At 36.1% G+C, this 19,372-nt stretch overlaps 1 protein-coding gene across 1 annotated transcript; it reads right to left on the bottom strand.

The window, feature by feature from the left end:
• Positions 1-553: 553 nt before the first annotated feature.
• Positions 554-19,036, bottom strand: LOC137396139 (protein Wnt-5b-like). The gene is made up of 4 exons (XM_068082296.1): positions 18,678-19,036; positions 10,636-10,898; positions 3,605-3,897; positions 554-1,635 (listed from the first exon to the last, which is right to left on the bottom strand). The coding sequence occupies exons 1-4, from the start codon at positions 18,770-18,772 to the stop codon at positions 1,162-1,164; spliced, it is 1,125 nt and encodes a 374-aa protein (XP_067938397.1). The 5' UTR covers positions 18,773-19,036; the 3' UTR covers positions 554-1,161.
• Positions 19,037-19,372: the final 336 nt, after the last annotated feature.

Below are 19,372 nucleotides of genomic sequence, written 5' to 3'. Positions count from 1 at the left end.
GGCATGTACATTTTCATGAAACAACCTAACACTTGCGATGCTTTGGTTAAGATTAGCAAATTTTGAAAGTAAATTAGATTTTTACTGGACTTTTACTATAGCATATTTGTTTTTCTTCTATCACTTAGTGTGCATGTGATTTGTGCATAACATACTTGCTTAAAGACAGGCTATGCATGTTTGCTGTACATGTAGTTGTATTGTATTTTTAAACAATAATACAAAACTTTTCATTTGCAACAGTAGACAGCAAGAAATACTTAGTTACGCATGTGCTGTAATTTGGATTTGTCCTCTCACCATTACCATCTTTTATCTACCGTGACATTATCATAAGCTTGACAAACCTGTCTGCTCTATTGTTGTAACACACAAGAATGTAATTTTGTGAATTTATCATAGTTTATATCGTGCAATGCCTATTTGGCGTACTTTTTCACAATAAGTTAGGCAATAAAATGCATTGGATGTACAATCGTAAACTTTTCATTTGCAACAGTAGACAGCAAGAAATACTTTGGATTTGTCCTCTCTCAATAATATGCATTGTATGTACAATCGTAAAGAGTATTTTATTAAGGATTTATATCAAAAGTTTCCCATGGCAGAGATTTAGAGAAAAAGTACAATGATAATAAATATAAAGTAATAGTAGCTGCACTGACAGCGAATTGCGATAAAAATTATACATGTGATAATACGACAATAACTGCCAGTAAAATAAATGCACTGGTTGCTGGCAATATCAGCTCAACACACACTTTTCATACAACATGACACTAACTATGTCTCTGATTGGTTTATTCACAACTACTGTCAATTAATTTTCCATTTATAATTGTTCATAAACCTTTGGAATTGTCAGCTCCTTACAACGTAAACTTTACAATCTAGGAGACTCTGAGGATAAAAGAATACGCCAAGCATAGTGATGCTGTTTTAAATATTGCTTAGGTATTTCTGTGTATTACATTCATGAATAATAGGTTTAGTACTTTGCGTATTAAAATATTTCTAGTATAGCTGGAGGGAAGAGTTTAGAAAGCGTATAACTTCCCAAACAGTTCGGTTGAGTAACAAACATTCATCACATATGTACAAATAGCAAAAAGTCATAGAACGTAGGTATTACCTTTTATGCGGTAAGAAAAAGCACTTGGGCTACACACAGATATCGTGTATTTCCTCGTGAGAACATTCATCGCACTCAACATAACAACACCACTGAAATTTACAATTACAACGTTCCGTTACTGTTACCACTTTTTTTACTGAACCCCGGCCACAGCAGAGAGTCTCACAGTTGTCTTCTCCTGAACTTGTGATGTTACACCTCCGACCTACCATGTTATCTGGTAGTTCGCCATTACTGTTTCGCATACACACATTTTTCGACTCTTTCATGTATATAAGTTCTTCCTTGCTCGCTCTTCTTTTTGATCGTTTAGACTTGATACGGTTCCTGAGGCCCGTCCCATCCTTGTTGAATCCGACTTGCATGGCTATATCGTAGTTCTTCTTCAACTTATCTCCAATAGTGCGAAAAGGAGACAACTCCTGCCAGCAAGTTTTAAGAGAACAAGAGCCACTTACTCCATGACATTTGCAGGTCACTTGGTCTTCCTTGGACACAGTCTACAAAATTTTTATTAAGTGTTGCAACAATCAAATACTGTTTAGCGACATATTTCAAAGCATAGTCAATCCTTATCAGATAAACGGATTTTATCTATGAAAAGGTTGTTGAAGCTGAGCAGTAAAATAGTTTGAACCATGACCTTGTTTTATTTCCAATCTTCTGAATGTTAATACACTGAATGTTAACACTAGAAGTCACAAGGTTTTGTTATTATTCAGTTAAATTATAGCCTGTTGGTATAATTTTGTCCAACATGATTAACAGAATTCTTCAGTGATACACGCATGGCAGCATAAAAAACATTTAATATACCGTATTATTAAGTAGAATTTCGATCTCTTTGAATTTGAAAACAGATAATGCCTATCAATCTACAAACATAATGCAATCAAACTCATTTTGCTATATAGTTTAATTCGTATCTTATAACAATTTATTAATCTCAGTCAATCTTTTATGATTTAATAGAATTACTATCTATCCAACCAACAACCTCCTTCACCATCTACCAACAACTACCCTTCACAATCTGTTGCGGATCAAGACTGATAAAAAACACTGAATGGCAGGAGTGACACATCTAAATAGCCATAAGTCATTCCATAAAGCCACGAAGGGGGAAATTCACAGCCTCTCTGAGCCATATTTCATAATCCACTCTCTGATCTTTGCTATTTCGTCAAGAGCTACTTTTAATGATCAAAGCTGTGGGCAGACAATTACACATTATATGCTAATAATTTAACAATTAATTTTTTTAGCAACCTGTTGGAGCCAGTAGAACCATGTCGGGTGACATGTGAGTGTTGTGAATGGTGTTTAACAATAACTGGGCTAACCAATAAATCACTGAAACCATTGAAGTGAATTGAATGAGTGATTCCATGAAATAACTGAATGTATAAAGACGAGGCGCAGACAGCATGGAGCCGTGCCTACCTTGAAGGTTTTCTATAATTATTATTTGCAATTTAGTAGAGGGGTAGACCACTTTCCTGGCTGAGTAGGGACGGTTTTCTGCCTTCCCTCGGTTCAAGACATTGTGTTAGTCGCAGCAACGCATGGTCAAAGTTTTTGCACTAAACTAACATTGTGGACGTACAGTGGAATCAGAGTGTAAATCAAAGTCATACATAATAAGTTTAATGTTTTAAACGGATTTAATTTTCTAGAAATAACTCTTTTAGATGGTCATTGATTTGTGGATAAACAAGCTAAGCGGTTCGGACTACTTGTGGTTGCTGGAATGTTGAGTCACGTATGAATTGCGTATGCTGTTTTGTTACTTAGCTACGGTGCACAATTGTGATTGCGTAATCAGAGTGCGCTGTATAATGATGATGGCATTTAACTGTACATCTTCAACTAAGTGTGCTTCTGTAGTCGGACATAGAGCTTTGTAAATGTTATAAAATTCTGTAGTTACGCATAAATTTATGTAGTTATGTATATGACTTTGTAGTTACTTACCTATGAATGTTTCTATATTTATATTTATGATGCTCTCTATGGCGATGTATGTACACATGTTTGTAGATATGTTTGAGATTTTGTATTATATTTACAGTTCTGTAGCTATGTATATTATTCTGTAATGATAAATATACTTCAGCAGCTATATTATTCTAAAAGACACGGTTGTAAAAGCTGTCAGGCCATAAGTGATGGCTAGCATAAAACTAAACTGTCATTTTGATCATGTGATTTCACACGATGTAACCATGGGTGCCACTATGCTACTGCTACTGTGTGTCGGCACATGCGGATACGGCTACTTGTGACTGAAGAAACCTTATAATCTGGTGACACACTTTGACAAGTAGATATACATTTATGACTTCTGTCTACTTCTTCAATTAGGGTTTAGGGAAGCAAAGAACATAACTGTCTATCTCTATGCTTGGCAGTGCTACTTCAAATGCCTCTACCAGGAGTTCTGAGAAAGGAGATGACAACTCTACTTACCCGGCGACCAGCTTCATTGTTGTGCTTGTTCATTAAGGTAAGAGCAAGACTTTCAGATCCCTTCGGATGGTTGCTCTCTTTTTCCCTCAGGTCCACAAAAGCTGTAGCAAACTGTTGTCCATAGTTTACATTGTCGCCGCATCCGCCCCACTCCCAGTCCATGTTGAGGTTTTCAGGTCTTTCCATGTTACTGCAGGAGCACTTGCTGATGAGACCGTTGCGGCAGCCTCGGGCTATGGCATGGGCGATACCGGCAGCAGTGGCAGCGTGAAGAAAAGCATCTTCTTTGGAGGCTGCAACAGATAGAATATTTGTGAGAACATTTGGCTTACCTTAACAATTCTGCTATGAGAGAGTGTGTGAACAAGCCTATGTTAAGACTACCAGACAATCGTCTAACAGTTTAAACCAATCTAGCAAAATAATTGAGTTTATTGCCGAAAATAATTAAACAGTTTTTGATGAGACAGAAATGAAGAACAGCCACGAAGGCAAAGATGCAAGGCATGATTCAATAAAATAACTGTATATTACACCCTCGTGAGAGAAGCTGGAGTTATATTACCTAAGAAACACGATCTTCCATTTTATTGCTCGTTCAGTGCGAAACTGTAACTTCTATATTGGAACCCTGCTCTCGTTTCACATGCCGTTCTTTTACTAGCTTTTAAGTATTCTTTTAGTACCTCCTACTAGAAGTGAGCGCGGACGGAAGTAGAATGATATAGGAGCTGTGATATGCCCGTGATGCATGTAGCTATAATTACTAAGAGGTACTTGTTCTAATATCTCTGATAACTGCTCTAGGCTCCTTGCAGTCATGCTGATTAAACCAAACTGTGAACTGAAGTAAAAAGGATACCAACTACTTCATTTTAGTGCTTTCAAGACATTCTTCCCGGGCAGTCATCATTTCTTTAAAGAAATAGATCGTATATAGCCAACTTTTTTGTTTGCTTGAGTGTCATGCCGAAACTAAATTATGTTCAAAAACCAATTAATTACCAAACATATTTTCTATCGTTGTTTACCTATCGCAATCATTTATTACTTGCAGTTTATGTTTTTCTCGACTCTTTTTGTGAGGCTGTTTATATTTAAAAGTTTAAAACTAGCAGTTTTAACAGATTTCTTTCTAATTAAAGTTACTCGAAATTTATTTCTATTATACCAAGTTCGTACAAATAGCCATAGTTGAATTATGAACTTTGCTCTTGATAACCGATCAAACATAACTCACAGCGGGTAAATTCTTTCAAAGTTACTGCTTTCACTGATCGAAGAATCCTTCACAGGATTTATTTTGTGAAGAGCAACCGAAACTGCAAACAAACTTTCCTGCAAACAGCAGGAAACAAACTTTTCCCAAACTTTTTCTAAACTTTCCTGCAAACAGCAGGAAAGTTTTATTGAAGTCTCAAACTTTTATGACTGTAATTATAGTAGTTGTTATTATGGGTGTTATATCTTCACCTAGCTCTTTACAACTATCAAAGTAGCAAAAGTGAACACTCAGTTTTATGTATAATAGCCATATTTGAAACCAGTTGCAGAGAGCGTTCTGAGATTTTTACACATAAAAAATTATCTCTACAACCACTCAAACTGAAAAGACCACATTTTTGCTATTTCCTGTTGTTGTGGCACTACTGTTCGTATCCCACCTAAAACATCAGATTAGTGATATGAATCACCTCAACTTGGCTACTTGAAGCAAGTTTGATTAGCAATGGAAACAACTATGATAACCATTTTAAAATGAGTTGTTATTCCAATATACATTCATTGGACTTGCAGTGATTATGGTGTTATGGTGTTAAGCCACACCTTATCAGAAAAAGCTAGGAGACTGGTAAGCATAGCTATACAGCTACTACACAAAAATTCAAATCTGCTATGACTGGCGGTGAAAGCGAAAGATCATAGAAACGGAGACAAACAGGTATCCATGCTGTCTACACAAATTCTTTACAAGCTAAAACAAGCTACTCGGTAGAAAAGCGACTCTTGTCCAATGCGATATTCTTCCTTTGAGTTTTTGCTTTTATTGTCATTGTTTATGATGTGTGCCATGACGCGATCGACTGCATGGGTGGGCGTACAGCCTTTGCTAGTTGTCCAGTGAGGTTAACTAAACAAACCATAGGAGTTTATGACACAATTGAACGAAAAACAATTAATTTGAGTTTTGTTTTATAATGGCGTTTATGTAAAACAGACCAATAACGAAGTAAACAGATTATTTAGGATTAAGATAGTGTTTAAACATTTGAAAATGAAACAGGCTCCATTACTATAGAGCGGGCTTACTAGCTCTGAGGCATTTCTCTATAGTGTTCATGATTTTATGACAATACTGGGAGGAAAATGTTTGTTTTGCATTATTAAAAATGACTGAATTAATAATTTGTGATTAATTTATTCTGAGATGATAATAGAGCAAACGCCTAGTCACAACAGCCCTTTATCTCCCCACTAATGTGCATTACCTCTGGCCACACAGCCACCAGCCATAAACACTGGAGCCGTATGTCTCCAAACCCAGACAATACAAGTCTCACCCCATGTCAACCAATCAATTTCTATAATGTTGTTTTATTCAGTTTCACATGGTGAATGAGTCTCTGGGACGACCTAGATAAAACCGGTCGTTACTGCAACACCTGGACTCAGTGTCAGCGAGGTTATGGGCGCTGCCAATCAAATATAAAATGGATGGTAACAAATGGACACCTTAAACTGTTACAAATGAGCAGTGCGATTAGCATATCTTTTCAGATCTGTTTAATGAACAACAATCGCTATTAAAAGCGTTTATAATTTATTTCTTAATTACCTTTCAGTTCATCTGTTGTTACTCATTCTGTTGATTCAGTAAATTGCTTATTTGTTTTACACCTGCGAGGCCTAAAGCAATCTTGCCAACGATACAATATCATGTTTAATTTACGGTAGAATAGAAACAGCAGCGACAATAGACTTCTTCCTTTCAAAATAGTAATCAGCCAAATTCGGTTATTAGATGCACAGGAATGTCAAGAACAATAGGAGATAGGAATAGCATCGGGGCTGATCGTGATGAGTAAGCTGACTCAACAGGAGTGTAGCTAGAAGGATTGATTAGGCACTCGCTACTTCCAAAATTGAAAATAAAAACTGTTTTAAATTTGGAAATTTTTTCACAAGAAAGTTTCTAATAATAAGCTTTGTTTGTGTAAACAATATTGTGTTTATTATTGATGTACTAGAAATATTTTAAATTTTATTCTGGGATTAGAATGGCTGTCAGATGGTGAGTAATAACAACACAGATAATCTTTTAACAAGTCTTCCCCAGCTGGCAATTTATAGTGCAAAATTAAAAAAGTGTCTTCATATCCATTTTCCAAGTTTTGCCATGCATGTATTGCTATACAGTTTATTTAGCCTCTGTTCCTAAACACTGCCAGGTATTTACTAATTATTGGCTTGCGTATGCTACTGTTGCATGGGCCACTTTTGGAACTCACCAGCAGTCTAGCTTACACAAAGATTTGTTATTAAACAAATATATTCCATGGGACGTGAGAAAGGCGGTGTGCCTAGCTGATCTTTAGTTTAAAAGGCTATTTTGTTGACAGCCGCAAGTTAGTTTTCGCTAGAAAGAACAGCTTCGTAGACGCCAGAAGTAGTAAAAGTTACGATGCAAAGTTATTACGATGGAAAAAACCTATTCACCTGCAATACCTAACATTTACAATAAATACAGTTTTATTTCATTGAAAGGGCTAGCTCACTTCATCAAAGGTGGCCTATCCTACGCAAGCTTTCATCTTATTAATGATATGGCCAGGGATGTACTTGTTGGCCCGGGCTCAAGGGTGCTTTGCAGCAGCAGCAATAGGTTGACAGCTAATGAAAGCAGCTACGTCATCAATGATAATCTGAGGTAGCCCAGGGTAGGTCACATTGTATTCATCATTGTGTTAAGATTTAAGACGGAACCGAAAATCTTAAAATAAAACTTGTAAAATTTGTAGAGGTTGGCTCGACGAACCCGCTAGTTTGACTGGACTTACCACCAGTTTCTTGATGTGGTGTACTAAGAAAAAATTAAAACACACAAAAATTGAATGGAAATGGAGGCAACATTTTTCAACAAGTTTGGTTGGCTACTTTAATACTAGCAAAGATTTTGTCTACACTTTTCAAATTCATTTAATATCTTCTTGCAAGTTATAGTTGTAGTGATCAAAGTATGCACTCATGAAAAATGTGATTTCTATCAGCGTGTGTTTACTAATATATTTCTACACTCCTGTATAATTGTGAATCTGTCGATGGACCATATGTTTGTCCTTGATGACTGGAGCACTAGCTAGCCGTGTTTACGCAAAGCTGCGCTACCGTGCAACAATCACGGCCCTATGTTCGACATTACACAAAACAATACATGAGTGTGCAGATGAATTCATCAAGTACTAGAAAGTTCTATGCAAAGCCCGAAACGGTTCGTAATAGGTTTCTTTTTCAAGTTGAATTGTCTAAAATTACTTTAGTTAGACAAGCTGTGATGTATCTCCATCTAAATGTGTGAACTGAGAGCTGCGCTGCCATTAAAGAGAGAGCGTTGCTTGGGCATGCATTATTTTGTGGAAAACAATATATTGGAAAAAACCATTTTTGTACTCTCAAAACTTCTCCCAAAGAAACTACATATGAAAGCTTGAGCCACCTATACAAAGTCCTCTGTATTGATATAATGCCAAAATTACAGAGATTTGTTGTCAAGCGCTCAATCTTGCAGATCCTAACTATTATAATATTTCAGATTGCAACCATTATAATATCTCCAAACTTGAAACCGACTAATATTTTAAGCATTTCCATTGAAGGATATGAACCAGTTTGTTTGTAAATGCATTACTTAGCACAACATTTTAACATTTTAATTTACTTTTAAAATCTTCCTAGAAAATTGTTCATTTAATTATTATTTCATTGTAACATCTTGATGCTAACCAGAAAGTTTACAGTAGGTATAAAGCTGCACCAGACTTTTTACAGGTTCTAAATTTGGTGGAGAGATTGTGGAGTAAGCTACCTCACACCTCCCTCTCCTAGACTTATGCAGCAGACTGTTTAAATTCTAAGAGCTCTGAGATGCACAACAACAATTATGGTACTTTTGTCCAGTGATAAGACGGTAGAGAGAACTCTTCTACCACAGCATGTATATGCAGAAGTATTTAGACTTGATAAGCGATAATGGAATAGTTTGACAATATACATGTAACTGGCTGCAGTTGTTGTGAAATATGTAAAATGGGATAGCTCCCATATTGATTTTCTTATTTGGTGACATCTGATAGTACAGAAAGGGACAAACCTTATAAAACTTTTTTTAAAGGTTATATAACATCTTTATAATATTTTTTGGGAAATTTTATGTCTATCGTAGATCTTTCAATCATTGAAATAATTTAGAAAATAAAACAGGATTTTAAGATAAATTTCCTGTTTCCCTATTCCCTGTTGTGCTAATCATTTAATGTATATATTCCTAAAACAGCCAGTGTTTTAATTTTCTCTAAATGAACATTATGAATCGTTAAAAACTTTGAAACATTGCTACTTACGACGAGAACACATATGCAGATCTTCTGGTTTGCAACAATCATTAAGTATGGAACTCCTACTAACACTTCCTAATCTAACATCCTGGAACACCAGCTATTTTTGTTCCATGTTACGCTAAGTAGCGTGGAACAAACATGTTTATTGTAGCACATGTTTCAGATATAAATCATTTACTAATTTGTTTTGCACTAGAACTAAGAATTGTAGTCTAAGATAGCAATCAGACTTAATACCTTTCTCAAATGTGTCAAACTAAAAAATTGAGATTTATTTCACAGGCTTGCCAAACAGGTCCAAATTGGTAAACTTAAAGAACAGGTAGGTATATATCTGTCTATTCTTTAAACATACAAACTATAGAAAAACTCTTAAAAAAAACTATAAAAAAAACTATAAAAAAAACTAAACTTAAACTATATAACTTATTTTAATACTCTTTGGTATTTTTCTGAAGTAAAAGAGTCAATTTTATACAATATTATCTATCAATCTGCCATTTTCAGAGACCAAATTTTTTATACTGTTGTCACACATTTAACAAAAGGTTTTATGAAGTGATTTTTATTCATAGCCACTCAGACCAACAAAACTGTAAATGAGAAAGCATTAACTATGAACAATGGTTTCATGGGAGTAAACTGAGATTTGTAAATCTACCGGAATGTGGCAATAGCGCTGAACAACAACCCTACGGTCTGCATTCTAATGATTCGCCAGCGTTAACTCTGTCATAGAGAGAAAATGCGTCGTCGTGTCAGCTCTAGCACTTCTGGGTAGATACAAAATAAATAGATGACAAGTGGAAGATAATGTCTAGATATGGATGACTTTTTACTTTACCACGGTGACACAGGACATGAGAGTGACTGCGTAGCGTTTGCTTTTAGGATAATCCTCTAGCTTTTGGTTAGAAATTCTGATGCCTTATCTAAGCATTTAAATTTTGTCTAGCAGAGTTGATGATGTCTATCTATAGTGCATCCTTATGCCATAAAGACGGGTTTTCAATAAGACGCCCGCAACTGTCAACCAAACTGAGGCTTAAGCCAGAGTTTACATCTGATTAAAGCGGTAAGCCAAGCGTGTTTACTACGTGAGTACAAGGAGAGGAAACAAGGACTAACATGAAGAGGTGTTGGCACTTTCTTTGTAATTACTCGGTGTTACACCCGCGTTTTCCTACATTTCTCCCTATCTCTGTGATGAGATGCCATCATATACCCATCATGTTTAAGATCTGCTTAATGTGAATCTGATAACGTTGTGTTAATGTGGCCAATGAGCGCTCCTATTATGTTACTCTGTAATAATCGCCCGTACAGTTAATGAAAAAGTTGAACGCGATTTATTCCGGAAGTCATGTCAAAGAGTAACACTAAAAATAAGCTATAATTAGAAATTGTCTCCCTTACCTTCGATGTCTTTTATCCCCTCAAGCATAAACTCCAACTCAACGGATGTACAATTCCATTTGCTGTTCGAGAACTGATGTTGGCACTCGTTAAGAGCGAGTAACAGTCCAACATTCACACTAGACATGTGGTCCATATAACCTGCATTCGTGCACATCGCGTTTTGCAGTGGAGATAACCTTGCCTTTGCAGCTGTGCATTTGGGTGCGGCTCCAAGGAGATACAGTTGTGGGTTCAGCTGCCAGGCCATCAGACTCGATTGCCTACATCACAAGATTTAACACCTGCTCTATAAATGCATAATTGTAGGACTACTTTATATTTATAAGGATAAAACTTTGTAAGATGACATGTTAAGGTTCTAATGGCCCAAACCATATGGTAACTGCATTAGCAATACAGCTTTTGTTTTCTTATGAGAAAATTTGAAAACTGCTTTAAAATTGGCAAGTGCTGTTCAACCTTGGCAAACGAAATTAATTAATTCAAGATTTTTATAGAATTTCTAAATTTGCATATTGGAGTACAGTTTAATAGTTCCATAAGAATACACTGTATTTCGGTTAATTTCAGAGACCAAAAACCTTGTAATAGATACTTCAGGTATAACATATAGCATATGACATATATAACATATAGCACTAAGAAAATAGATTATATACAACTATGTAAAAATTAAATACAAAACACTAAACTATATGTAAGGAGTTCAATTAATAAAGTAATACTCAATAAAAAATATTGTTCTGGTTGCTTCACCTATATGTTAGAGACCAACTGGCCAGGTTGGTTGCCTAAATGATACAGGAGACAGAGATTCGTGGGTAAAAATTGTAATACAACTACAGAAACATGGGCTTTAATTAATGTGGTTTATTTATGTGTTCTTGTTTTTATATATGAATTATTTTTTATATTACATAAAATTACATTATTTAAATATCATGTCCACTCTCTCCACTTTTACTCTCATTTCAGGTGTTTTCATTGCAAGCCTTTCAGTTTCCTCCTTATAATAACTAGGCCTACTACTAAATAAATATAAAGCTTCATAAATTTTCTGAAAAGTTTTTCAAAATTTATTTTATGTTTTTAAGAAACGATACCTACTCGTTTTCCTACTACATTACTATCACTCGTACTAGACCTCTTGGGGTTCGAGGTTTGACTGTAGCTAAATAGTACATACAGGTAGAGACAAAGTGATTGGTAACTTATGCAATATGGTAACCTCTATGATAATTAATCTCTTTTTTAAGCATGAATGGATATGGATGACGGATTACCGCTTTATTAGAAAAGAAATGAATGAATATTCTATGTAAAAATTCTTGACTGTCAAGATTTTAGTTTTGATAAATTGTGACAAAATTTTTATTTATTGAACCCCTAAGATGACCTGTCAGTAGTCTGAATATGGAAAACTTGATGTGGCTCTACATCCAGTTCCTACGTAGAAAGCTTGTAAATTTAAAAACTAAAATGATAACACCTATAGTTTCATCCGCTGCATGCAAAAGGAATTTGAAAGCTGTCAAGAACCATTGAGAAAGTCTGAGAATGCGTTCTTTCATCACCTATGCTATTGTATCTCAAGGTATTCAATTGTTCATTCTTACATATTTTCTCCTGTGCGTCTGTGAATGCTGCCGATCAGACAGAATATCTCTCAGTTACCTGACCTTATTTACTAGCAACCAGAGAGCAACAAGTGGAATATTGTTATAACCATTGGGTGTGACGTAGGCTGGGCATGTCTCAGCTGCAGCCCATATGAGCTGACACTGGGTTTATTATGCTTCATTGACACACGGCAGCGAATCAGTTTCTAGGCAGCAGCTATTTTACAAACCTTTCCTATAGGAACTGGCTGTATTATAATTACTATAATATGCTGTACAAAATGTATTGTGTTATGTTGCTGTTTTTGTCAGCTGAAGGCAGCAAAGGATCTAGGTCAAGTTTTAAGACTTGGAGTAAAACGCAAACCAACTTTCTAGTAACTTTTCTTGTTGTTGCACTGCAGCTAATAATATCGTTTGTTACAACAGTTTGTATTAACTGCTAGAATTAAAACCTACTCATGTTGTTTCCTTTTGTTACTAGTTGATATGGCCTGAGGTAATGGGCTCATGATGGCTAGTTGATTGCTTGAGCAGGGAGTAACTTCTCCTTTGACGAGCGTTTATTTGCATTAACCCAAGCAATCTACTGCTCTGGGCCGAAAATGCTTGACTATAAAAGCATTGAGTAAGGTATTGTTATGTTAATTACCTGCAACTTTTGTGTATGCCTGCTCACTGGCAAAATATTTAGTCTGGCCTCTATGAACTGTACGATTTGCTTGCCTGTATATTTTTACCTCCTATTTCAGCTGATCAATAGCTTTAAAAAAAAGTTCAAGACAGAAATCTTCCTTTGAACTTTTTTGTCATAAATTTCTATGATAATTTTTATTATGTCCTCACCGCAGTTGCCTATTTATCGCTCCGCCGAATTAACACTTTATTTATAATTGTTTTTTACTAATTAATATTTTATTTGAAGTCAACCAGATATAATTTCACGCGAATAAACCGTATTTAATGACTACTAGAAGAAAGTTGCAAAAATTAACAACCTGATTTATAACGTTTGGAAAAGAATTCACTAATAAGGTACAGTGAAAGTATTGGTTTAAAAACATTTTTACAAATTGTATAAAAAAAATTGACAGATGCTCATATATTTTGAACAAGTCTCTTATGATCTTAACAAACATATTCACCACTTTTCAAACTGATGTTTTCTACCAGTATCCTGCTTGAGTACAGCGTAGCCATCAATCTCCAAACTTTGACAAAAATTAAAAATGGCATAAAAGCAGACAGCTTGATGTCTGCCAAGTCTCCGCAAAGTCTTCCACAGCGAGTCTTCTGGCATCATCAGATAAAAATATGCATCACTAAACTATGGAAGAAACCAGTGGTGGCCCTCACATAATTATGTCTTAAGTCGTAGTCATATTTTTACATATATAAAAATGTATATAAAAAATAAAACTTATTATATAAAAAATAAAACTTATTGTTTTATTAGTATATAATAATAAAACAATGATTTTTCCAGAATGAAAAAGTTATTGTTTAGTTTTTAATTCAACGTTCATACCTCATCTTATGTCAAACCGTTAGCCTGTCATTGATGAATTAACTAACAATTTGACTGAACAGGCCGATAATAAAAAACAGGGGTCAAACATCTGCCAAAATGTATAAAACTGCTTATTTAAGTTTGTATGATCCGTACTTTGTTTGATCAACGCAATGATGGTATCAATAGCAATCACCTATTTATCGTTAAAGGTCGTACACAAAGCACAACAAAGGTCGTACGAGGAACTCCTAGACTCCTACCAAATGTTGCTAAAGGATGACTCACAGTGGCTTTCACAGCTTTTCTAGGTTGTGACTAGGTAGTTAATCACCATGCACTGGTGACCTAATGGGCCCTTTGCCATGGGTGACACAGATTAAAATTTTTACTAAGCAATATTTCTGGTAAGTAGAATATTCTCGCTGCACAGTACAGCTACCATGTTCTAGTGTACTGATTGCCTAAGTGCTTTGATAGACAGGATGTATGTAAGTTCAGCTACTGGCTAATGAAGTTCTCCGTTTATCCAATCCCATGTGAACATGTCTTGGCTGTCTCAAGCTTAGTACCATTATAGCCTCCTGTACTTTTGAAACGAGCTTGCATAATGATACATATTCCCACATATCATAACTGGCTGCTAGAACATACCAAAGTTCTATGCAGCGATTGTTTCTAGTTTGTGAAGTTTTTTATTAACAATAATTGGCCCTCTTTCCCTTACCTGAATGGAGAAACTTTGGTTAAATGTTTTAGTAGTCCAATAAGTATCTTAATGTTTGTTGTGTTGTTCATAGCTAGCTTTTGTACATGAAAGCAGAGGTCAGTGCGGAGTTAAAGGGCAGCTCACCTTGGTAAACCTGTGGCATGTTTCGCATAGACCTGTGGAGCCAGTTGATTAAAGCTAAAGAAAGGCATTTTAATTTAGGGTAATATCTACGATTTATTATTTGAAATCGACGCACTGAACTGTATCATAGCATTGTTTTAGAATAATACAGGCTATAACAATAGTTATCATATTACGCTACTTTTTAAACAACGCCATGTATTATTTGTTTGTGGTGTTGTGCCTTGGAGCAGTCAGTGCAAACAATGCATCGGCCAAACTACATCCAGCATCTAAATGAATCGCTGAAGGAATTACTAACATTCCCTTACTCAGCTGGTCGAGAATCGCTTACAACGGAAAATGCTGCTTTAAAGAAACAGGCCATGTATAGCGATGATAAAACAAACGAGGGGCGATATAATTGCACACTAAATGTAGTTTGTATCTATTGAACCAGGGTGATAACGCTATGTGACAGAGATGGGTAGAATTTAATCATGGTGTTTTATCTAAGAGCTAAATATTACAACAATTGTATTAGTCTTGTCACTTCACAGAAGAAGGCTGATAAATATCTCATGTTTCCTGCGTAAAATAAAGCGGATCTAATTACCAGGTATAATCAATTTGAAGGCTTTCTTCAGTTGGCTCGACGTCAAATCTAAACGCAGCAGATACTATTGATCTGTGTGTTCTAATAACTTCAATGAAATAACTTGATAAAATATGTATCAGTACTCTAATAGTTTTAATTGCTGAGAGAGAGAGAGAGGGAGCAAGATCACACCCTTGTTATGAGTACTGCATTCCTCAGTATCAGTGCAAATATTTAATCTGCGGTGTTCTAAACCTCCCACGGTTCCACACCATTTCCCTTTAATTTCTTTTATCATTTAATAGTGTGAGCCCATAAATCTATTCAGCAATAATTTACCAACCTGCAGATATTCGCTGCCGCACAGGGTGGCTTCGCTAACTTAACCTTTTGTGAGCGTTATTTTCTCTGCCACGCTTGGAGGTAAATTGCAATAGTTGGAAAAAACATCTTGATAAGGGCTAGTGTATCTGTCGTTGTAAAGTGAGAGTCAGTGAGTCAAAAGTCAAAAGGTAGCTGGCATGTTTGGCATTTCAAATCAAATCATCCGAAAACAAATCCAAATAAATTAGGCAATGAAGCGATATGCACCATTGAGATAAGTGATAAAGCCCTAAGTCACTATAATACAGCGCTTCCCTTTTTACTTTTATCGCTGAACCCTTATGACTGGCGAGGGCAACATCACACTCTCTTGTTTTGAATTAAACGAAGGCTCAAAACCATGACAAACAGACATAATATTCGGAATATATGAAAACACAATGTTATTAGGTCATTCTAAAAAGAGTCTGTTTTCACACAGCAGCAACGCGTAAAGTAACAACTCACTTTACGATCTTTTAATTTTTTTCTGTTTCTTCTTTGCTATTATTTGATTAAAGCGTGTTTCCTTGTGGGTCAGTGAAATAGGTCGATCATTCTCAGAATTTATGGCATTTCTAGATTAATTTTTGATATATAGAAGAGATAAAAGCCCGGATTCATTTAGGCAAGGTGTTGTGATGACAAATGCAATTTCTTCGTTTTCACGATTGATTCTTGCACCATCCCAAACAACAGCTCTCACCCCTTATGGGTGCATCCTTAGGGGTGCACCCCTAAGAAAGTGAGCATCCACAATCGTGAAACCTTGCCCTAACCATGCAAGGCTGACAATTGCCAGCTTGGGTAGTCATTACATCTTTACTGCTATTTCTCATAAGGTATTCACAGAAGGAAAACTGGTGGTGAGAAGCGCGATACAGCAAAGAATTTCGTCGGCAGCTTGTGATAATAGTTTACATCGGTATGCTATTCATCCGCATACAATCTAAGTGCTGTTTTCATAAAAGCAGCAACCGTGAATTTTTCATTGAAATTGTGAAGGCAACAACTGAGGCCGCACTGAACCATCATTGAACAAATATTGAGATTAGCAAATGAGGCTGTTTATCTTTCCACCTGTCGAGGCGGAGGGGGCCGAGCGAGGAGCTCAAGGGTTGGCTAATTAGTATATTGGCCTCTGCTGATAACGCGAAAGGTGCTTAGACGACAGCGAAAAGATAGAGTAGCTGGGGAGTGATAGCTTCAGTCACACAGCTCAACTTTTTAGCGCAAGTAATTTATGCTCAAGTCATCTAGTTATTAAAAAAGATTTATTTTTAAAATAAAAAAAATGTTACGAAAAATTACAACGAAGTCTAAGAAATATATTAGCAAGAGCCTTCTAATCTTTTTGTTAAATACCATTTAACAGGTTTAGTGTTCGAGTCAACTGTAGGTCGCTATGGCTGCATCACATTTGAGCTAGAGACGCTTATTTATGAATGAGCTGGTCCCTCGGGAGGAAGTGCTAGAGACAATATCAATTCAAAATTGTTGAACAATTTTGACATCTTTGAGAGCGTCCGGAGAGATTTTGAAATGTTATTGAATCAATATTAATTGATAACTCATCATCAATCAAGGGCTGAGAGGTCTAGCCTGAGAGAGACAATGTTGTAAGACATTCCATACATCCGAATGCCCAAATGAAGGCTGGAGGAAATGATTATTTTTCCATATTTTAATTGTTTCCACTAAAGAAGCTGAGTCAATTTGCACGGTTGCCATTCATTTCAGGGTGTATAGGTCATCATTCTTTCTCCTGGTATAAGCAGACCAGGGAAGGTCAGATTAGTGATTAGTGATTGAAAAATGCAGCCAAAATATTCCCTGGCAGCTCCGGCTGTTTCCCTTGTCTATTTCAAACTCGCTGTAATCTCTCCTTACAACTGTTGCGTTTGTCCACTTCAAACTCTGCCCATTCCAGGGCTGATTAGTTCTATTTATAAACGCCTGCTGAGCTATGTCCAACACCTAGGCGCACATTCTTATAATATTTGACCTCATCCATATCAAGCTACAATCCACAAATAATTCTCAGAATATGCACCTGCTAGACTTGATATTAACAACAGCATTTGTATTGTATCGGGATAATTTTAAATTTGGAAATTTTAATAGTTAAAATTAAGCAAAGTATGTATGGAGAATAAACTGCAGTTGAAGGCTTTAATTACCATGCACCGGGACAACAGGCGCAGTCCATCGCTGGCTACAGAAATACTTAAGGCGGTTCAATTTACTTAGTAAACAATCTATCGGCCATAAAGATGAATGACGCAACAACAAACGTAACAGATTTCAATAAACTTTAATTGCTAAATGGAAAATTGGTGACAATGGGTGATGACAAGTTGCAGCAGGTACTTTGTGCACTAGTTAAATGATGCCTGCGCCGCTGGGCCAGCTGTTAAAAGCTGTCACAACTAATCAAAACAGAAATACAATTGTAAAATACCTGACAAATTTTTTTTAAAGTTCTGCACTCAAGCAATTTTATCAAGATTTTTTATGAGTAAGCAGTTGCCTGATATGTTTGCCTTAGCGTCGCCAGTTTGCTGAATGGCAGAGCTTTGTGCTGATGGTAGCGAGAGATTACTGAACAGTGAACAATCTCGAAGAGAGTAGAAATGACAGCACGCTGCTTAGCACGCCAGGGCGGGTGCATAATAACAATAGATACACAATACTGTAATATCTATCAACTCATTGTCTTAGGTCAGCAAGGGGCAGCCGACAGCATCCTGCCTACACTCATCGCGTAGACTAGGCTATGCTTATTAAATGGCGTGTTGAAAGCGAAGGATTATTTGGAGACCCTTCCTTGCTAAAGGTCAAATGGAACAATAAAGATTCTGATTTACTGACAAGACAACATTTCACTAATCTGTTTTATATGATTCCTGATTGCCCTTTTTATAACGACCCTGTTTGTGTTGGCTCAGACAGTAGAATGTGTCAGCAACAGGCTTTAATAGAGCTTTGTTGCTGAAGGAATGCGCTTACACAGACAATAGATAATTTAGTAATATCTCAATGACCTATAAAAACCTTTTCCTCCCAATAAAGGTTTATAGAGGTATGACAAAAGACATCAGTACTGAAGTGACTTACCATGCTTGGGCGGATACTTGGTTAAGAATACAGCTCACAAGAGATAGGAGGTAGATTAGTGTTGTCGATATATCAGATTGCTCTTTCCGTCGCATGACTTGTGACTCTACGTTTGTGTCAGCGAACTCAATAATTTCTCACGGACAGCTCTAGGCTATAGCCACGGACCTAACTTAATGATGGCTCGTTCGTTCGTTATGGTAATTGTCCAAGACGTATCGGAAAAGTTTGAAAAGATGAGAAGTACTTCTTCAACTTCTGAATCCAAAGGCTGTTGACAGAATAGTCAACAAATGATAATTATATTCTTGAATTTGTATTATCCCACGCTATATCAATACAACCTCTACAGATAATGCTCCGTGCATCAATGATACACAACTCAGCATAATCTCTCATGCTAAATACCTACCGAGTAATGCATGACCTACCGAAAGAAAAAATAAAACTGGTTTTTTACTAGCCGCCAAGGTGTGAAATCAAGTAAGTGTAGCATAATCGCTGAAATTCTTTTGAGATTTTGGCAATTCAATCATTCCTATTTATTGTTTGACATTAAAATTTTTTGTAAATAATATGTAATTGGACAAAAAACATTGCATTATTACTAAGAGTCAAAATAAACTAACAACATATTATGCCAAAATATAGCAGCTGACAATAATAAGTGTTTTTTAAAGCCACTTTTGAAAAAT

Source organism: Watersipora subatra, chromosome 1, assembly GCF_963576615.1.
Source record: "Watersipora subatra chromosome 1, tzWatSuba1.1, whole genome shotgun sequence".
Classification (NCBI taxonomy): Eukaryota; Metazoa; Bryozoa; class Gymnolaemata; order Cheilostomatida; family Watersiporidae; genus Watersipora; species Watersipora subatra.
Note: the sequence above shows the minus strand (reverse complement) of the source record. Positions and strands in the feature narration are given on the sequence as shown.